The sequence below is a fragment of the Thermobia domestica genome, chromosome 10, assembly GCF_964235325.1.
Source record: "Thermobia domestica chromosome 10, izTheDome1.hap1.1, whole genome shotgun sequence".
Classification (NCBI taxonomy): Eukaryota; Metazoa; Arthropoda; class Insecta; order Zygentoma; family Lepismatidae; genus Thermobia; species Thermobia domestica.
Window position 1 is genome coordinate 61,414,302 of NC_137463.1, and position 22,392 is coordinate 61,436,693.

Below are 22,392 nucleotides of genomic sequence, written 5' to 3' on the forward strand. Positions count from 1 at the left end.
TTTCGTATACGTATCCTCTAATTTCGTGTGTATATCTCCGTAAAGAGCTTTCCCATAGCAACTAATAATCTCGACAATAACAACATGTTCTATCAATAACAAACTAATAATCTTACTCATGACAACATGTCCTGTCAATAACAGCGTTCTTTCTTTTAATTATATCTAAGCTATATGCTTAATTATTGCGCCTCTGATCAATGTTGATAATATAGGTACAGATTAATTATAATAGGGATATATCGCTGTAAATGACAACAGGTAACTTTTTTTTCACTTAGTTCGAAGCGATAAAACATTAAATTTTACCTATGTGATTTCCCTTACGAGCCGCACCTGGTTTCAGTGCAACGTGTAACTTATGGTTCACAACCATAATATGTGATTTTGAATACAGAAGTATTACACTATCTTAGAAACAGAAAGGTTTCTGGAACTAATTTCATGTTTGAATATAACAAAATATGGTTCACAACCATCTTATGTGTTCCCTACTGCAAAAGTATTATACTATCTTTAAAAAAAAAAAAAAAAACGGTTATTGGAACTAATTTCATGTTTCAATGTAAGTATAAATTATGGTTCACAACCATTATGTGACTTCTCTTACATAAGTATTACACTATCTTAGAAACGAAAGGTTATTGGAACTAATTTTATGTTTCAATGTAACATATAAATTATCGTCACCATTACGGAAAGAGGAACGAACATGAAGTGGCAAATAATTATAAAGAGAGTTTATAGTTACAACTTGTACAGTCGTTCGTGGTGTTACTACATACGCATGGAAATGTTCAGAGAAACCAATCGTCTGAAAACTTTTACATAAGATGTAAACTGACTCCATGAAAAGCACAATGTCCTCAATTTGACAAAATATAGGTGTATCTCTCTCACATCCAGTCATAATCATCATATTTCTGCAGTATAATATTCCATTTACACGCAAAGAGCGGCAGGAAAATATTTCATGTTCAGTAGTTGCTTCATTCATTTTTATGAGCAAAGTACGAGCATGTTCGTGCGAATCTAACTTGATTTGCTTACCCTTAACATCAGTTACTGAATATAAAGAACATTTCTTTTCTCGTAATGTATGTGTAACATGTAATTGATGGCGTTCTGCTACAGTTTTTGCGACATTAATGAAGTTTCCAGAAAGGATCGCATTTTTCTTGAATGGGTAATGTTTACTCTCGTATCGCATCGTCCAATACCTAATTGGTGGTCCCAAGTATCTTATAATACGTGGATAATGTACTGCAAAATGCATCTTAGGCGTAAGATGTTTCCCTGGAAAAAGTAGAAGGAATAATGCATGATGATCAGCAATGATTTCTTGCAATTGGAATGTTTCGTCAACTGTTAGGGTCGGTGCTACAAGTATGTCTATAATACTGACCATTAGTAACAACAAAGACCAAAATGAATTATCATTTGGAATTTTATCTCCTATAAGAAGCGGAATATTTCTAATTAAACACCACATTTCAGCTGCACTCTGCCCACATGACCCAGAAGGATTACAAAGTTTTTCATGAGTAATGGGTACGGGTTTACAGTTGTTTTCACTTGGACTGTAATGAAAATTTGATATTCTATCATTGAGAACTGACAAGGTAAGTAACTTCTCTATCACAATAAACTGATGAAGAATTAATAACAATTCTGAAGCAGCCCAGCCCTCAAAAATATCGTGCAGAATGTCGAATGTCAAATTATCTGTAACATGCCAATAAATAAGGTTGTTTAAGGGACATTGTTTGTTCACACCACAAACTGAAGTAGTAAAATCTTCCGCAGCAAGTTGTTCAAGTTGTTCGTGATATTTGGCTTTTGTTCGAAGGAATCGTATGTCTTCATGTGTTTGAGTGTGCAAAATATCTTTTGGGACCTCGCAGAATCGACAACAAAAATTTGCTGAAAAGCTTTCTACGAATCCGAACAGTTTATGAAGCCCTAGATTGTCACCTGTCACCTGCCAAAGAGCCACTTTTAGTATCTCAGTCATCCCTCCAACTCTAATTCCAAACGTTCCTAATTGGATCAAATCTTGTACAAGTGGTTTAAATAATTTCTCATATCCATATCTATTTACATCAAGAGCATAGTGTACATTAATCAGGAATATGTTTTCAAGAGAAGACTGTAGACATAACGGAAGATCCTTGAATGCAAAATAAATACAACCCAACTTATGAACACCTGCATGGGAACCCAAAGGATTAGCTACTTCAAATTCATCTATGTACAGTTCAATACCAAGTGTGTTTTCTTGTGAAAGCAATGGGTGAGAATACCAATACAAACCATGTTGTACGTTGTGTAACACTGTAGTTACTTGTCTGTATTCACCTTTAGACTGCTTTATACTTTCTACGAATACAGGAATTGAGAACAGTTGCTTTATAGTCTCAATAATAGGAACATATTGACATTTATCTTCAACAATACATTGTAAAGGAACACCATTCTCATCTATTCTTTGCTCAAATCGCTCGCCCAAAGTAATAGCTACCGGTTTTACAAATAATGCAGTTCGTTCATACATATTTTTCAGTTTATACACAGAATTAACGTCTTCAAACAAATTACTGCATTCGCTGAAAGACTGAAGTAATTCTTTTGTCGTGTCAGTATGGCATGTCCCTTGCTGCTGAAGGTTATGCTGAGTTTCATTTTTTAAAAAAGAAACAACTTCAGACACAATATGAGATGTACCGTCAATAATGTGTACAAGATTTGTGTAAGTTATATTTCTACTACATAACTGTGAACAAAACTGTGAAACGTCTGACTTAAGAAAAGCTATATCCGTTCTTGAATCACCTGCTGCACTACTCTGCCGATCATTTTCTTCATTTGTATAAAGGTTTTCTATAGTTTCATTATTTGTTGCTCTACTTCTTGAAATTACTTCATTGTTATTATGTAATGATTTAGTACTAGTAGTATTACTTACACTTTGTGGAGGCAACATTTCATTTGTGTGATACCGCCGTAAATGGCGCTCATAACAAAAGAGTCTATAAAACTGCTGGTGACAACTATTATCAAAACACTTGAAAATCTTAATACTTACATGGAAGTTTCTTAAGTGTTTGCAAAGATTTCTAGAAGTACCAAATCTTCGATTACAATACTGACATAACATCTTACAAATATACTGACACAACAAGAGAAAAATTCAGAAAAAGTATACCTATATTTTGTCAATTACTACAGCGTATTGATTAATCGTCCTTGGTACATGTTTTGTCTCTTACGTACTTCTCTCTTCAATGGTTAGAAACAATCTATGTTTCAACTCCTGAACACAAGAAGGAGCTATTCTTTCCCCACACTTGTAGAATGCATCGTCCAAAAATAGCCACACGTTCTTGCAATATGGTGAAAATTCTAAATTCAAAGTGTATGTAAGTTTGAAAACTAAGTCTACAGCTTTCAACACAGAAGTTGCTGGAATGATATGGTCCTCAATGATTACGAACACTTGCTGTGGACGCACAAGATCTCCTATAACAAGAACAAAGGGCTGGGTTCTCTTTCCATTCAAAAGTCTTTCTTCCTTCATGAACCGTTCCAGTCCAGCTCCCACCTACCAAATATTGAATAATAAATGTTAGTATTTTTGTAGGTAAATCTATCGTTAGTTTAAGTTAATAACATGATACAAAATCTGGAATGTTCGATTTTTTTTTCTTTTTGCGTGAGGGCATGTTGTGCATGAATTTCTAAAATGTTTTTGATCATAAATTGAACGTAATTAAGGTTATTGCAAACAAATGGAATTCTGTATGGAACATAAGAATTCTTTTTTTTTTTTTTTTTTTTTTTTTTTAAGTATCATTATTGTCTGATCTTTTCCATCGTCTGATAATGAATGGCAACATTTTAACTTACGGAAATAAAATCGTATTTATTTTGATTTAGGTAAACGTTTCACGTTTATGATCTGAAACAAAGGGACACAGCAATGTTAACAAAATGGTGAAACAAAATTAGTGTGACGAAACGTAAAGATCCCCCCCCCCCAAAAAAAAAGACACGCGGTGGACACTATATTCACAACATGAAGTAATATACAGAAAATTATCAATTTAATGGACACACCTGAAAACTAAAGATCTTTCGTTGGCAGTCGAAGCGTCCAGCTACTGTTGTGGTGTTTTAGTACAAACGCTGTACTACGCAAAGAGCAAATAGAAGGGCAGTATGCAATGAATTGAGCAGACGTTCAATGTTGAAAAAATGAAATGAAAATGAAATCTTTCAGTTTTACATTCCACGGTTATGCCGGTCAGGCTAAAGGAGACGGTGAGTATAAGAAAAGAATGAAATGGTGGAATGAAGAAGGTGGGATGAAACGGGAGAACCCCGAGAAAACCCATGAGCACGGTGTTTGTTCACCACAAAGTCCACACGCTGCGAGCTGGGATCGAACCAGGGAGGTGAACGCTCTACCACTGAGCCGCCGCGAGCTTCATAGTGTTGAAATATGCGACCGTTCCGATTTCCCAAGAGGGCAAACTTTTTTCGCTCCGCTATGTCGTGCAAGCGTAACGAAAGTGGCAAATGTGTGTGTGTGTCTCGAGGCAGAATATCCCAGGTAATGGTGGCCTACAAAACTGGATAAACCACATCGGCGAAGAGGAACAGTGGTTAGAAGAAAAACATCAGTGACAGGTACCGGTCCCATCAAGTATTTACGCGGACTATTACTCAGAACCTTTGTACAACTGCGCGGCAAGTGACGAAGGAACTCAAGCAGCCCTTCCTACAGCCTTATCGACAATCACAGTCCGCCATGATTACATTACATGAACATACAAGGTTGGATTTCACTGGCGAAACCATTGATAAAGGACCTAACATTTTAAAACTGCGCCAATGCTGCCGCGAATATACATAGACAGTTGATGACTGGAAACGTATGATATGGTCGGATGAGTCATCGTTTATCTTATTTCAAACTATAGGCTATGTTTATGTCTGGGGACTCCCTCAGAAAAATATGATCCACAGTATCTCCAGCCAATCGTGAAATATGGGAGCAATATGGCTGCATGAAGCTGTGGGTAGCAATATCCTGGTTTTTAGTTGGTCCTGTACTGATGGTTACTGGGTGTGACTATGTCGCCATTTTAGGAGACCACATGCATCCTATAGTCCAAATATTGTTTCCAGGCAATGACACCATATTCCAGGATGATGGTACGCCCATGCACACCTACCCTGGTCCGGCCAATCCATGAACATAATTGAACATCTGTGGTCAGTTTTGGATACACGAACCCCGCGCAGATTTCTACCTCCATCCTCTTTCACGGAATCAGTGCATGACTGATGCACTGCACGCGAAATGATCTAATACTCCATTTTTTAAAATTTACAATCATTAATGTTTAAACCGAAAATGGCGATTTATACCACTTTTGGTTTAAATAGAAAATAATGAACGAACACTGAACCAATGTTTGGGATTCTGAGTCAATTCCCGAAAACCGCTTTTCGATCTCTCTTACCGTTTTTGTCCTATAAAAATTAATATTGAAACCGAAGTAGCAGCGAATTTCTGCCATTACTGGTTTCAGTGGAAATATAGGGATTAAGGTGGGTTACTTCCTTGAGACCATGTGTCGGTTTCCGAAAATCGCTTGTCGCTAGCTAACATGGTTTTTGAGTTATACCTATTACTGTTGAAACCAGAAATGTTCGATTTCAATCACTTCTAGTTTAAGCAGAAGGTTGTTCAACGAGGAACCTATTCCTCGGACGCTGAATCGATTCCCGAAAACCGCTTGTCGATAGCTGTTACCGTTTTTGCTCTGATACCTGTTCAGAGGCAAGCAGACAGAGTAACACAGACGTTCTATAAGACTTCCTATATTTATATATACCATAGTTTGGAAGTCAAAATTCGCGGGGAAAGGGGAGGGGGGTCGTAATGCATCTATGATATTTCACTGATTTTAGCTGTTCCTATAGGTAATGATTTGCTACCCTTAAAGAAAATGTAGGCAATATTGGAGTGTGTGTATGTGTGTGTAAATTCACCCCTTTGTTCTAAGCAAATTTAAATCATCATTGGAATCACATAAAGAAAGTACACAGTAACTTTTGTCTAATAAATTTCACTAATGAATTTCTTTCGTCTAATGAATTTAATAAATTTCACTACGTCATCCTGCAAAGGGCCTAGCGGAATAAGCATGTGAAAACTGCCCCCAAGCATATCTGCACCAAATTTACAGTATCGATTAACATTTATGAGAAACTCAGTTTCCAAAAGTTTCAGCCCCCAAGCATTTTTGGAGGGGTGTTAGGAGGGGGGAAGGAATTTTTTTTTCCTGAACGCCTCAACCGATTTACATAAAGAAAAAAGCTGTTAGGTGTTCTCAACAAGAGAAAAGTCGGAACATATTTTTTTGAAAATTTTTAAGGTTGAAAATTGAAGTCAATTTTTTTTTGAAATTTTCAAAAACATTTTTAGGGGAGACTAACTGGGACACCCACAATTTTTTGCCAGTTTTGTCTTGAGAGGGTCCCTAACAACATATATTGTTTTCATTTTGTTTGCAAGTGTACCTCATAGTGAAAAAAAAGGCAAATGTACATAGGTCAGCATCTATGTGGTATACGTATGACACACTGTACACCACTAGGATAATCAATACCTTTGAGTGGGGGGGGGGGTGAAGTTGTTATAACATTGGAATCTTATGATAACAAGTATTTACTGAGTATTTCAGCTGGTCGAATGATTTTCGATAAGTAATGATAACGCACATGATAAATAATACACAATAGTAGCAACATATGAGAACAGCAGCCAACAGTTCTGTTCACGAAAACCGAAATTGTTCCCGTAGTGGACGAAAACTTTGATGAGGATTAATTTCTTTTAATTCATTCTTTATTTGATCATATTAAACACACACATACAGTAATACCATCGAAACAAACTAAGCACATAGATACAGTATCTATTAACAACAGGCATATTATTAACCAACTGTTACAAAACAAGAACAATTACTAAACAAAGATATATATATATATATATATATATATATATATCACAGAACATTGATTATGTGCAAAATTAACATAAAATGCGGGAATGTATAATTTCAGTTGATGTACAGCAGTGGCGTAGCCAAGGGAAGTGCGAACAGGATCGAGAACCCCCCTTCATTCTCAGAGACCAATTACCATTAAGACAAAAAATACTTGTTACCATAAGATTCCAATGTTATAACAACTTCATCCCCACATTCAAAGGTATTGGTTATCCTAGTGGTGTACAGTGTGTATCATACGTATACCACATACATGCTGACCTATGTATATTTGCCTTTCTTCACTATGAAGTACACTTGCAAACAAAATTAAAACAATATATGTTGTTAGGTACCTTCTCAAGACAAAACTGGCAAAAAATTGTGGGTGCCCCAGTTAGTCTTCCCCTATTTTTTTTTAATTTCCAAAACAATCTCGACCAATTTTCAACACCAAAAAATTAAAAAAAAATATTTTCGACTTTTCTCTTGTTGAGAACACCTAACGTCTTTTCTTAATGCAAATCGGTTGAGCCGTTCAGGATAAAAAAATAATTATTCCTATTATCCTTCCCCCCTCCTAACACCCCTCCAAAAGCGCGCTTGGGGGCTGAAACTTACTTACAGGTAACGTGAGAATGTCAAAGGAGTCTACATACAAAATTTCATTAAAATCGGATAAGTTTTACGAGAGTTATCGTGGAGCAGACAGATCGACACTCGAACAGACACATAAAAGCCGATCAAGTCGAATGATGCTACATTCATCTATGGCTTGACATAATTACGAAATGAATTAACGGAATGCATGTTTAGTTATGAAATATTAACCTTGAACTACAATTAAACACTCATTTTAATCGTAAACATTTTGATGGTTTCTTATCATTATCATCTGTACGTGACTCAGAGAATCTTTACTTTGGTTCGTGGACATCGTATAATGGTAAATGTTATTTTCAGTCTTTAGGAAAAACAGCATTACACTTCATTAATAGCAGAATCACCCAATTGAGAGTATTACTCCAATTCACCATCTGGAGGGTTGATGATCTACCACGTCACACAATGTGGCCTATTAAATAACCTTGGTCCTCATATATGAAATTATTTTATTTAACAGGTAAGCAGAGGCCACACATTATGTGACGCTGCAATGTATCAAAACTTCAACTTGTTTTGTTGGAGAAACACATTCTCTGTTGTGTTTACTTATATTAACGAAGTCCCCTCCCCCCTATAGACTGAAAGCATTTGCCATAATGTGAATCCACGAACCAGCACAAAAATTATGTAGTTATCGAAGCCTATAACACAAAATTAATACAACAGGTGCTGAGTGTATTTCAAGGTTAGTATTTCATGATATGATAAAGCTTAACATTTTAGCAAAAAGCCTGTATGTTCTTGACTGTTCGCTACTTGGGAATGAACTACAAACTACATTATAATCGTTGATGAATAAGAATTGTACATCATTTCAAGGAAGAAACTAATTTTAACATATGACAACGAAAATAACTTTGTTACTTACAGGTATGGTGTTAATAAAATGCTCCAATGAATCCAAAACTGTTGGACGTTCTTTCACATGTTTTCGTCCCTTTCGTCTGGAAATCACTCCTTGAGGTAGAAGATAGGGTAATAATTTTAGTGCAACGTTCGTTTCTTAAAAGAAAGAAAATAAGGAATGTCAATCTCAGATAGCAAATCTTGCTGTATTTTTTTTTTCTATTTCAACAGACTAGATGTTAGTTCATTTAGAAAAGGTGTACATAAACTTCTGTAACCGCATAGTATTCTATAAACAATTGTTTATGAATATACACCGAAAATAAAGAATACAATACAATACAATATTAATTTGGATCGCCGTAAAACTGATAAATAGAAATCAATAAATAATAAGCCCAACGAAAGATTTCAATTTAAGGTGGCCTTTTAATGGCCACCCAGTACTAATCAATTGGTTTAAACTAAAATATAGAGAGGAGAGGTTCGAAAGGGTATCGCGCAAAGAAGAAAGTTTGAGAAGCAACTGCCAAAATAAATAAAGTAAAATCCTTAAATTTCTCAAAAGCGCAAATGACCAAATCACATCAAAACTAATTCTCCAAATTATATACACTATTCACTAATACACTCAATGTCTTGTCCGAGTACCTACTAGAAACAAAATTGAGTATGACGAAATAAAAATACACCTCCAGAGACGGCTATTGAGCTTAACAACACAATATAGTATAGGTGATAGTATATATATTCACCAGCTTAATATTGTACAAAATATTAAGGGTCAAATTTCCAAATCAAATATACAAATGTACATTAACAACTGTCACGCTTAAATTACTACCTTCTGAACAAAACATTACAGAATGGATAATGTGCTCTATAGGTTTGGATTTACGAAAATCTAGAAGTGTGGAATAAATTTATCGGATTATTTTTTCACAAGTTTATTATTATTATTCAAAATACTAAAATTCACAGTAGTTTCTGTTCATTCTCTCCTCCAATGGAAAGATAAGTTGGCAAACTTCAAAATTCCGGAACAAACCCTAAAGAATTAAATAATGAAAACAAAGCACGAAAAGAATGAAATTAAAAAGGTTTACAATTTCATCGACTAATTTTGATAACTGTTTCGAGATTTGTTGCTACTTCTGCTTCTCAATTTGCTGAAATTTGTATTTCTGCATTAAATTCATAGGTACTGTATTAGATGTTATACTGTTCGGCGGAACACTGTTATACTGTTAATGACTAGATACTGGAATTAATGAATTGTTACGTGAAATTGTAGATCATCTTGGAGCTGAAATAACAGAAGAAACCATAATACATGGATTGCCTTCTGTAACACTGCTAATCGCTTTACTGCGATGAGTGTAATACACTGCGAACAACTAAGGAATTTATCAACAGTTGTTAAAAGAATACAATTACTTCCTTAGAAACTGGTGTTAAGCGTTGCTAAATTTTTATGTTTCAGAATTCACTGTAACTGGCTTCATGTATTTCACGGAGAGGATATTTTCGCACTTGAGATGTTCTTTAACCCTATTCTTCATGTTGCCGGCCACATGAAGAAACTCGAAAATCCAGTTTCTAAACATGTTCCTATTGTGTACTACTCATGCCAAAACAATTAAAAATACAAATGGTACTTACTTTCTGTAGTAATATCCGTAGTTCGTCCATACTTCGCAAGGAAATCGGAAGCTACGTCTTCTGCTGCTTTCCGACCACAATTTCGGGCTTGTAAAATTAGCTTGTCCGCAATTAGCCCGAAGTCAAGAGTGAGTGCATTAGATCGTCCACCAAATAAACACTCGAATTCACTATCAACCTGAAGAAGAAAAAAAAATCATAAACGAACCAAAAGGAAAACAGATATGCAACAAAGCATACTTAAAAAATACATATAAGAATGCTTAATGAAGCTACTTAAAAATGTTGACACACCATTGAAAGGTATATGAATTGTTTCTCAGTATTCTGAACTTCAGAAAATAAATCACAATCTGTAATCCATTTCTTATAAAATTGGTATGATTTTAAGTGTATATTTGCGTTCGTACTTTGTTATTTTTTAATGAACTGCTCTTACAACAAAACTACTAGATATTTTAAATTTTGACACCATTTATACCATCCTGCGTTTTCCCTTTAAATACTGATAATCACCTATTCTACTCAACGCAATTCATTCTCATTACACAATTTAGGTTTTGGTGTTTAACCGACGCCAAAGGAAATTGCGGGCCATCGAATTGTATGTCAACATTTTAAGGTACAAACGGAAATTATTTCAACATACCACCGCAGGCAGTAATATCCTTGGCCATGCTGCTATTATTTCTTCTGTACATTTATAGGTGTGAAGAATGTTTTCTCTCCTGTAATTGAAAGTGTCCCTCATATAAGTGACAACTGTTTCTAGGGGTGATTCATTTTCTTTCATCCACTGCTGTTTTTGAATGCATTCCACCGCTGGCGTCTCATTGGACTGAATGTTCATGTATGTAGCTACGCTATTCTCTTTTACTTTCCGTGGTATTCCCAGGTCTTCCTTCTCAACAGTCGACAATCGCCGAAACCGGAAGTTCTTCAATCGTTGCTGTATTAATCCTGATGCTGATGTTCCTTTTGTACCAGGACTAAACCATTGTTCCTGAAATAAAAATATATTTCACTGTTCGTCTTATATGACACTTTTCTGGTGAACTTTCTACACATGAATTACAATAATAAATAAATAAAAGCGCCAGTAACATCAACAGTTATAATGCTTTTAAATACTGAGAGGTTGTATTACTTGATTAATACGGTGTTGGACTACTGTTACCTTGAGAGCAATCTTCCCTTTAGAAATTCAGAAATGTCTTCCATTTTACATCACTGTCATCTACCCCGCTTAATTTACTACATTCGATGATCTGTTACACCACTAGCAACGGCCAGATGCAGGCGCTGCGCACGCTCCTCAATGGTACTCCCTTACGTATCTTACATGTTTCAAACTACAGGTGTTTGCATTATTTTGATCAACGTCTATATACCGTTCGTACAAAGTTTAGAACGGAAAAACTCAAAACTCTCCCAGTCAACGTTAAGTTTGTGATAGGCACTATTCTCTTTCTTAGTTTTCTGTGGGTTTCCACTTTCCTCCCACATTCTAAATGCCACTAGTTCTTCATAATCATTCACTTTCATTTGTCAGTTCATTTTTAAACTTATCAGTTGACATTATACACAGCTGGCTTGCCGCGGTGACTCAGTGGTAGAGTGCTCACCTCTGATACGTAGAGCCCCTGCTTTGGTTCCAGTTCCCGCCAAGTGGGTTTTATGGTAGACAAACACCATGTGCGTGGGTTTCCTCCGGGTCTTCCGTTTCTCCCCGCTTTCGTCATTCCACCATTATCATCCACTTCATCATCACCGTCTCCCTTAACCTCGGTACATAATCGTGTACAATCTCAAAAATTATTATCCCACAACGTATTAAAAAGGATAAAAATATATTTTATATATATACCGACAATACACAGAAACAGTTACAATATAAATTGGTAAAGGTGGTCCTTGAACGTTTGCCTCTCTCTAATCTACAAGTTAACTCCTGCGCTCCTGTTACTGTAGTTAAAGATGTTTTGTGAAGTCGCATGCAAAGTCAACACATTTGAACTTCAAAATAGTTTGAAGAACTCATAATTAATGTTTTTATATGCGGTTCTAAACCAGTGGTTCTCAACGTGGGTGTTACTAATAGCCAGGGAGTGTTCTCGTTTCCAAAGGGAGTTATGAAACAAAGTTCTAATAGTCTATTTAATATTGCATGACCTATTAGTCTTTTTTTTCTTCATATTATGCGACAAAAGCTATTATACATTTTAGTAGGCTTTTTACAAATAATAATAATAATTGAAGCGTTTTATGGTTCCTTAACTGCTTTGCCCTAGTCTTACATTCAGCCTTGTGTATGGGTGAACTGGATTAAGATGACAGGAGCATCAAGACAATCGCATTCACCCAAAGAATGCTACGGTCGAAAATGTTAAGAACCACTATTTTAAACTACAATCATCAATACAAAAGATATATTTTTAATAAGAGCCAAGTGTGATACTCACAAATCCACTGCCACTATTTCCCTTCAATATAGGGAACGATCCTATGATCAATTTTGCAAGATTGGTTTTTTGCTTTGTAGTTGGCTGACAGCCGTATTTTTCAATAAAAGCATCTACTATAACTCGGTTGATACTGTACTTCTCTAGAATATTAATCCCTTGATTATTATCCATCTTCTCAAGCAGATCTGGACATTTCCTTTCCAAAAGTGTTCTTAAGTTTAAATTTAAATCATTGTCTTGCTCCTCAGGGGAATGCGACGGAGTTCGGCTTCCACATGTCGACGTTTCAATACTACTACCCTCATCATCACAAGGAGACGAGAAAACGTCTAAGGTTGAATCTGTGTCTTCGTCTCTCAGTGTTGTAGGTGGTGAAGAACATGATGATGATGTCATTTCCTGCCATTTCTTGCGGAATTTTAAGCGAGGACCTGCTTCAGGAATTAATGCTTTAATTGTTTCTTCATCTAACAAATAAAAGCTTTCCTCGTCTATTTTTTCACCTAAAATGAAAACACATACAGTGAGCACAAATGGAAGCTTCGCAACGTAATACACTGCAACTCAAGAGACTGAATCATTAAATTACACCTGTATATCACTAATATTCACAGCTGCTTTTCCCTAGGAAGGTACGGTGGCTACGCGGTTCAGCGATATTTATTACGCGGGTGAAGGTGCATTATTTGCTATATATACAGAGACAGAGAGAACAGATTGTTAAAAAATTAGAATAGCACCACTGCAAGAAACCACTTATTTGATCACAGTGTATCGACAGTAACGCAGTTCACTCTTTCGTCTAACAAATCGTACCAATAACCAAATGCCTTTTTGCATGCATTTCCATCTATCCTCTCCTAACTCCAACATAAATGAATCATTTCCGATTTTAATATTGATCGCCGTAGACCAGAACCAGATAGCCACAAGCGGTTTCTTAGAATGGATTCAAGATCTCAAGAAGAGGTTTCATTTCAGTTTCAACGTCCATTGCCATAGAACAAAAATGGTAACATAGCGAGAAACGGTTTTTATGATCGACTCTGCGTATCACGGAAATATTCCATCCTTACCCGTATCCCTCCACCATAACCGGAAGTGGTAATAGTTTACTACTGTTTCCAATTTAATATTGATCTACACAGAAAAAAAATATTAAGAGATAGCTAAAAGTGGATCTTTGAAATCGATTTAGTGTTCTGAGCGTAAGTACGTACCATCTTCTCTTAACCTATATTTAAACGAGAAATGACAGAAAACTCGCTTCAGTTTTAACGTTGGTTGTGAAAACGGCAATAGATAGCATTAAGTAGTTTTCTTCAATCAATTAAGCGTCCAAAGAACATACATTAAGATCGGAAGTAGAAGCACACTACAATTTCCGGTTTCTATATTGCAAAAAATATCATGCCAAACAAACCAAACTCCTTCACCGATGGACACGTGACAGTACTACTTTCTTGTTAAGAAAAATACAAGCGCGAGGAAGATGACAAGGGGTCATGAAATGTAGCGTCAAGTTTTTTCTACATTTGGGTACTTAAGTCAGTATAATTTTAAGTAAGAAATAATGCTCCCCTTTTGCGTTATTTCTATCCATTAAAATAAACAATGTTATTTCAGACTTTGTTACGAGGAGGTGGGGGGAACCATCTGATATAGGAGTATTTTCATGTTTTTCATTGGTATATTTTTACCCTGATAACTAAAAGTGTATAAGTTTCAAATTCACGGAGGGGATACAATTTCCCATCAGAAATGCTCCTAAAACAAAATGACACATTCAAATGATCACTCGTGAGAAAAACAAGCACCAACCGTACGTGCTGGATGATCAGGAAAACAAAAAATACCCATCATTCTTTCAAACAGGATGTAGGCCCACTTGCTTCAATAGATAGCATGTATGATACACGCAGAAAAAAACTGATTTCATATTAGATCAATTCGTCTATAGGTACGAAGACATTGATATACAAAAAGCGAAAAATGTATAACTGGACAGAGAATCGAATGCGCGTCTCCGGTTTATTGTGCTCACGCGTTAATCACTAAGCTAACCGGTTCGCTTCCAGATCACCCTTACACTTTTTGAAATGAAACCCACAAAAACTGCACCAGGAGCTGCGGTGGCTCAAAGGTAGAGCATTCACCCTGGTGCGTGGGGTCCCTGGTTCGATCCCAGCTCACGCCAAGTGGGCTTTGTGGTGAACATCCACCGTGTGCGTGGGTTTTCTCGGGATTCTCACGTTTCCTCCTCACTTTCTTCATTCCACCATTTCATTCATTCGCATCATCAGTCTCTCTTAGTTCCAGGGCATAATCGTGGAATGCTGAACTGAAAGATTTCATTTTTCAAAAACTGCACCAGAGCCCATGCGTATTATAATCCTATATTCGTTTAGCGGGTACAAGCCTAAAAGATAAAACGGTAGAATCCATTAAGATGTTCATTACACCATGAAACGTGACTCAAAACTTTTAACTTTTTTTTTATTTGTAGATACACTAAAACGAAGAGTGAAGTTTCGGTACCTTATTTACGTAAGAGGAAAGGATATGGGGCAGCTGTCACTCACCTGTCGCGAGAGGTCTATGGTTCGATCTCATGTAAGTCTCTGACAGACAACATTGAATTCCTGGGCTCTCTCGATGTTCTCCAGTTTCCTTCTTTTTTCTACAAACGTAATAATTATTGTCCCATCTGTCCGTTAGCCCAAAGGCAACAATTCCTATTTGAGTGTAACGTCCAACGTTTATGTCCCGATGTTAAATGTTAATAAACAAAGTAGTAAAAATAAAGTGGGAGTGAATGATAGAACCACGGGAAAACCCACCACACACTGTACACCAGAAAGCTCACTTGGCGCTCAGCCACCGCGGCCCCGAGATAAGCGTCACTCTAAAGAGTAGGTCCCGTCGCTCATTCCCTCGCTGTTATACACGCCTTTACAAACTAAACGAAACCAAGTTGCCTAATCTATCTGTTTGCCTGAATGCCTATTGTTTCTTACAGAAGCCAACGTTAAATTTGATTCAATGTATTAATAACTGCTCGGAAAATTTTTTCGATTACACCTCTAGTTTGCCAGTTGGACTTTTTAATATTTTTGATTATCTAGCCTATATACTAAACTTCTAATTTAAATTTCATCATTCATTATTTATATAAACATCATTTGCTTATGAATAATCACATTGGCATTACTAAGGTGGCAGTTTCCCGAAATATATATATATATATATATATATATATATATATATATATATATATATATATATATTCCGCCGAACTCGATACTGAAACGAAACTCACTGATTCCATCTCAACGCACGTCAAACGGGTGGGTCTCTCTGAGACTTAGAGCTCAATCTTGGAACGTTAAATTAATTTAAAAAAAAGCAATCTTAAGTTCTACGTCCCACAGTTCTGTAGGGTACGCTAAAGGAGACTATGATAAAAATGAATAAGATAGTGGAATGAAGAAAGTAGGAAGAAGCAGGAGAATCCAGAGGAAACCCACACACACTGTGTTTATCCATCACAAAGCCCACTTGCCGTGAGCTGGGATCGAACTTAGGTCCTCACGCACCAAACGTTCTACCACTGAGCTACCGCGGCCCCTACGTTACATTAAGAACAAATATGCACAGTACTATATGCAATGTGCAAATTGACGGAGAATGTCAGGGATTTCCCCCCTGAAAAAACAAAATTATTCTTGGACAAGAAAATTGTCATCCTTGGTATTGATAACTTTTCAAATTCTCAATATATAGTATACGTGAGTGATGACTGGGTGCATATATGGGTGAAATTAATCCCTTCCCTGGGAAAAAATATGTGCAGATTGATTATACGGATCCACATATTTGTAAAATTTATAGAAGATATTTGTATTAATATTTTAATCGAGCAGTATGAAAGTAATCGAAATATGACATGCTCTTACTTGTGAAATATGTATTTACGTGTATATATTAATGAACGTGAAACCTAGTATGCACTCATTCGTCCATAAGGTAAGTAGTGGTAGATTAATGAAGGACAACGTAACGTGCAAGGAATGTAACGAGCAAATTACTTTAACAAAAAAAGTTATCTTTCCATCGTGAAACAATTGTTCTCTAGGGTCCTTGTTCATGTGTATACCCACAATTACTGACGCGCCAGTTCCCTACGGATGCATTCGCGCTCGGTACCCTGCTGTGCTCGTGCTTTGAGTCGGTTACATAGCATTCATCCTTTTAGTGGCCACCTAGCACAGGTAAAATTGTTTTTGCACATGACCTCTTAAACTAAATCTGCACCGGGAATGTAAATGCACACTTCAATGTAACAAGCAAATGAATTTAACAAAAATATATCTTTGCATCGTGAAAGCAGTCGTTTTTCAAAATCCTAATTTACGCGTATATCCACCATCTCTGACGCGCCTGATCCCTACGGACGTATCCCAACGTTACAGCATGGGTTCCCATGCTGTGCTTTTGCCCTGAGTCAGGTAGATAGAACTCGTGCTTTTTAGAGGCACCTAGCACAGGTTTGCTGATGTTTTTGCACGAAATTTCTTAAAGTGAATTTGCACCGAGGAATGCAAGTTCACACGTCATGCTGAAGGTAGAGAAAGCGAATTCAGAGAAAAAGTAGTATATATTTCATGAATCTCTGTATGGATTTGTATAATCAATCTGCACGAAATATTCAATTCGCATACTGACCTGCCTATATGCTACAAATAACGGAGTATGTTTAGTACAAGGGATCAAGAAGCACGTAAAAAACACAAAATTTACAGGAGAAATGAATGATGCAAGTACTTAGACGTAACATAACGTAACCAAATCTAACCCAACCTAAGCTAACCTAAACTAACCTAAACTAACCTAATATTAGAAGAAATAAGCGAAATTCTATAATTTTTTGGAAAATTATGAGGGATCCCTACACTAATATAACAAACTAAACTAACCTAACCCAGAGGCGTATCCAGGGGGCGATCGCCCCCCCCAGAAGAGGCATCTTTCTTATTTTATATATATAAATAAAACCCATCCCAAAGTTTGGAGCCCTTAAAAGTAGCAGTATGACAACACGCCGCCCCTCCCAGAAGTCGGTCCTGGATCCGCCCCTGACCTATCCTATCCTAAACTAACCTAACCTACTCTAAACTAACCGAATGTGAACAGAAAATACCAAAATTGTAACATTTTTTTAGAGAAAAGAGCTGGACCCCTTCTGCTAAACATAGGCCCAAATAACCTGCATACATTATGTCATTAAAACTATTACTGATACAAAAACAAAAAAAAAAAAAAAAAAAGGCGCTAATCTATGTTACGTGATCAGTACAAAGCACCTCCGCATTGCAATTCCATAATTATAAATCACAATTATTTAAACGATGTTTCTATGTTAACTACACAGATGACATGTGTTCTTTGACTCCGTACATAGCTATTTTGCAACTTATAGCGAAGGGGAAAGGGTGTAAAACATTGACATGTCTCCTCATTCTATTGTAATATAGAAATCAACGTTCCCTACGGGGCTCCAGCCCGCCTTTACTTGTTATTACTGCCTCGTTATTATGTGCATTGAATATTTAGCTTGATAAATGTAGGAGCTAACTTGATTACGAACTTATATGAAAGGAATCAGCATTTCACACCCTAACGACTATACACTGTAGTATGTTTACAAAACACTGAATCACATTCATACCAGAACGTCAGGTAAGTAAACAACGAGCTGTGCATTTTGTAGTTACTTAGTATAATTTATACTTACGTTCGAAAGCTGGCAAATACTGTTCTATGTTGAGTCCAACTAGAACTTCTTCTATGAAGTTCATGTCTGTTTCACACACTTTATCAACTCTTCAGTCTCTTCGCCGCTGTCTTCCTTCTCACATGATGTGATGTGTACCCATACGCCTCTTCAGCCGCATCACCGTACTGCGTACTCATATCCATTCGCATTCTGCTACAACTGAAATCCTTTATCTCGTTTCCTGTATAGTAATTAAACCCTAGCAATATTACTCCCAAGTAAAACATGGTAATATTATTTCGGTAAAATTGTTACCGTTATTTTTCTGCCATCTATTATATTACAAATCACGCACTATTTCATTCTCATTTTTAAGAAATGAGAAAATCTCATAAATGGGAACCTGAAAATTTGCCTTGAGCTCACAAATGAAAACACGTTTCAAAATAATGAGACATTTTGTCTCAAATATGAGTAAAAATTACTTATTTTGTTTTGAACATGCAATTTTCTCATTTCTGAGCAAGGAAATTTTTAAGAGTGTAAGGTGTTAAGTATTGTAATAAGTATGTATAATAAGCGTATTATTATCAAACTTAAATGTTTACAATTATATAAGACAATTCTTAGTGATACAAATGGCGTTGTAAAGTTTAACGGTTCCCAAAGTTCAAATTATATGAAAGTGACTTGGGAAAATGTTAGCATTCTAGCGGTAATACTCCATGATACTCCTTTGGAGTTGGCCCACAATATTGTTAAAGATGTCATTAAGAAATACCCTCAGCATACAAATATGTATTTATTCAGGTGAACATGTCTACCCTTTTGAAACTGGAACTGAGTTTATTAAAATATAAGTGAAGCTGGTTATTAATTCGTTCATGAGTAGTCAGAATAATAACTTTTGTGTTACCTACATTGGTCAACAAAAGATATGCTTACTATCCAACTCTCTCCAATATCGATAATGGGGGTGTCTCCTTCCTCCTCAACCACAGTTACGCTACCTCCAGTTATATGGAATGAGTGTCTGTACCAAAGCCCTCCACGTTTACATCAATGACGGAATTTTACCCTACTTTTCACACTTTCCCAACCTATTCAGCAGAGAAGAAATGAGGTTGATGACCGCTTTTCTCTGAACATACAACCAACTGATACCCCGGATGCACAACTGGAAAGTTTCAGTGCAACTTCCTTCTTAGGCACATTTATCCCCTCTTGTGCAACAGTTTATCCAGTACTATGATTACGGAAGAAAGTGTGACCTTCGACCAGCTAACCTTGGGAAATGTTAGTGTTCCATCTCGCTCTCAGTCTTCCAGCAGATGAACAAGTGCGAGAGTACCTTTCTCCAAGGGTAAGTACAAGAAATGCGCCCAGTTCACCAGAACGTACTAAACGGATGCGTTACAAAACAAAGTGATTGAGTAAAGGTTTCTCTCAAATAACTGACCAATTGCTTGAACATAAAGTTTGCACACGTTCCTCTGCCAATAATGAATTAATATAACCCTGCCATACTTGTATACGGGATCAATTCATGTCTGTTGTTTGTCTAATCTAAAATTATTCAGACAATACCGAAGATTTCTTTGGCATCATTGCAGACGGATGATTTTTCTATTTCCAGCTATAGTGAAGTTTGTAGTACAGAATAACTCAGTACCGGTATAGCATATCGACCCCAATATCTTATGTGAATCTGGATATAATCAAAAAATGATTTTCATTTTTCTAACGTGTTTCTCTTCGTAATTACTATGTCTGTCAAAATAGCTACCATGAATATCAACAAGTGCAGACACGTACCAAAGAATTTTCATTACGCTATGTACTTTCACACTAGAAAATAGATGTCACACCCTTATATAAAGTTTTCTTTGAACCTCTGTACAATGCTACAACCTTATACTGCATATAATAATTATAACACAAACAACATAGGAACTGTAATATTGTATAATATTGACCTCAACGTCACATCTGAAGAATTAAATCCGACGGACAGAACAATAGCTGGCACACTCGGGAATAAACTCGGGAATTAACCTTTGTTTTCACCATCCGGATCACAAATTTGTATTCATGATATCTCATCCACTTTCAAACAACACATAATTTGTATGGTCAGAAAATTCAAAGGAATAATCTGAAGATCAAAATCCTGGTTTTAAACTATTGCCTCACAATAAATGAACTGGCTTAGTTGTTTCACTTATAAGACAGTGAACTTTGTTAATTGAAATGTACAAATGAACAATGATACACTTAGATCCGCTTATAAGTCCGCTTCAAGAATTTACTGCATCTATCTTCCATAGTTGAATAAAGGACTGGGAATTATCCCTATCTTCTGTAATTCTTACCATTAATGATTCGATATATTATAAATTTTCCGACGATAAAATTGAAAACGTGGTAGTGGTTTCAACAGTTACCTTCTTGCTGACATTCATTTCTGTGAGTAACTTACAATCGAGTGAACCAAAATGGCATTCTTGAACTCGCAGCGAACAGTGGCACCAATACCTGAGACTTAGAGTTCCTAGTTTCTCCATATTACAATCTTCTGAAACGAGTTGAGATAATCGTGCACTGTATAATGTTTATTACAATTTTTGTGACCACATTTTGTTATTTTTGATCGTACTTTCCTACCTACATCTAAAAAAAAACAACACGAATAGACACAGAATAAAAGGTGCGGAGTAGATCTCGCATATTAGACCTGAAGGAAGAGCCATCATTTTATCATGTTGTCGAGAATGTAAACGTCATGTGAGTAAATTAGTATCACGTATTTGAGATGTAGGATAGAACATATTCTTTTCCTTGCTTAAAATCAAGCATTTTGTACCTACTACATTAACAAATTTTGGGGGGGGGGCGCGGTGGCTCAGTGGTAGAGCGTTCACCTCTGGTGCTTGGGGTCCCGGGTTCGATCCCAGCCCCCGCCAAGTGAACTTTGTGGTGGACAAACACCGTGTGCGTGGGTTTTCTCGGGGTTCTCCCGTTTCCTCCCACTTTCTTCATTCCACCATTTCATTCATTACTCATCATCACCGTCTCCTTTAGCCTAACCGGCATAACCGTGGGACGTAAAACTCATTTCATTTCATTTCATTTATTAACAAATTTGGAGACCGGTGCGAAGAAAACGTTTAACAACTTATCTCTAGTGATCATTAATGATTTGTCTCAAACATCATGAATGAAAAGGTAGAATATGCTGTAATGAATCCTCTATGTAACAAATCTCTTTGCCTTGATGAACTTCCAGCGGAATGTTAACAACGCTTCTTTCCTTTTATACGAGAAGCTTAGTGTTAGTTAATAATTAACCAGAAAAGCGTCCGTATAAAATTTTAAATTCTCGGGAGTGACAGTACTTATCAACAAAGAAACTACTCTAACCTCGGTAAATGGAAGTAGACTCACACTAATAAACTACAAATATTCTGTTTGACCCTCTGTTAGTGCAATGGGATATAACCATATTTGTTATCCCCGGCTGGACCATAGACATTTACAAATATAAGAGGTAAGAAAATCTATAATCTTCTGCAAGCTATTAGTGGCTTGTTAGTTACTTGCCATGATTAACTTAGGAATCCAGTGATTTTGTTTATTGGCTTTAATCTGGCATTGACGGAATAAATCATGCCGGGTTTTGGACAATTTTACTTACTTTTACTTGGTAAACATTCGACATACATGAGAAATTCATATTATGGATCCGTGTGGTATATGATCAAACACAAAGGTCAAACTAAAGACTACCTCAACGATTAAAAAAAAAAAAAAAAAAAAAAAAAAAAAAAAAAAAAAAATCGGACGAAATGTACAAGGTTGTGTCCTGAGCATGACCCTTATCATCACTTTCACTAGTTCATTACTAAGTCCTGTG

At 36.3% G+C, this 22,392-nt stretch overlaps 2 protein-coding genes across 2 annotated transcripts; both read right to left on the reverse strand.

Moving 5' to 3' along the window:
* Positions 1-622: 622 nt before the first annotated feature.
* On the reverse strand, positions 623-3,157 carry LOC145661480 (uncharacterized). Its single transcript, XM_081726795.1, has one exon. It carries the CDS (start codon positions 3,155-3,157, stop codon positions 623-625), a length of 2,535 nt encoding a protein of 844 aa, XP_081582921.1.
* A 101-nt stretch (positions 3,158-3,258) lies between these two features.
* LOC145662482 (uncharacterized) lies at positions 3,259-18,995 on the reverse strand. The gene is made up of 6 exons (XM_081728091.1): positions 18,498-18,995; positions 12,701-13,206; positions 10,888-11,241; positions 10,239-10,416; positions 8,599-8,732; positions 3,259-3,601 (listed from the first exon to the last, which is right to left on the reverse strand). The coding sequence occupies exons 1-6, from the start codon at positions 18,559-18,561 to the stop codon at positions 3,266-3,268; spliced, it is 1,572 nt and encodes a 523-aa protein (XP_081584217.1). The 5' UTR covers positions 18,562-18,995; the 3' UTR covers positions 3,259-3,265.
* Between the last annotated feature and the right edge of the window lie 3,397 nt (positions 18,996-22,392).

Coding starts and splice junctions, on each gene's coding strand:
- LOC145661480 (XM_081726795.1), bottom strand. CDS start 3,157: ATGTTATGTCAGTATTGTAATCGAAGATTTGGTACTTCTAGAAATCTT.
- LOC145662482 (XM_081728091.1), bottom strand. CDS start 18,561: ATGAACTTCATAGAAGAAGTTCTAGTTGGACTCAACATAGAACAGTAT. Junction 11,242..12,700: donor GAAATAGTGGCAGTGGATTT/GTGAGTATCACA, acceptor TTTTTATTTCAG/GAACAATGGTTTAGTCCTGG. Junction 3,602..8,598: donor ATTTTATTAACACCATACCT/GTAAGTAACAAA, acceptor AATATTTGGTAG/GTGGGAGCTGGACTGGAACG.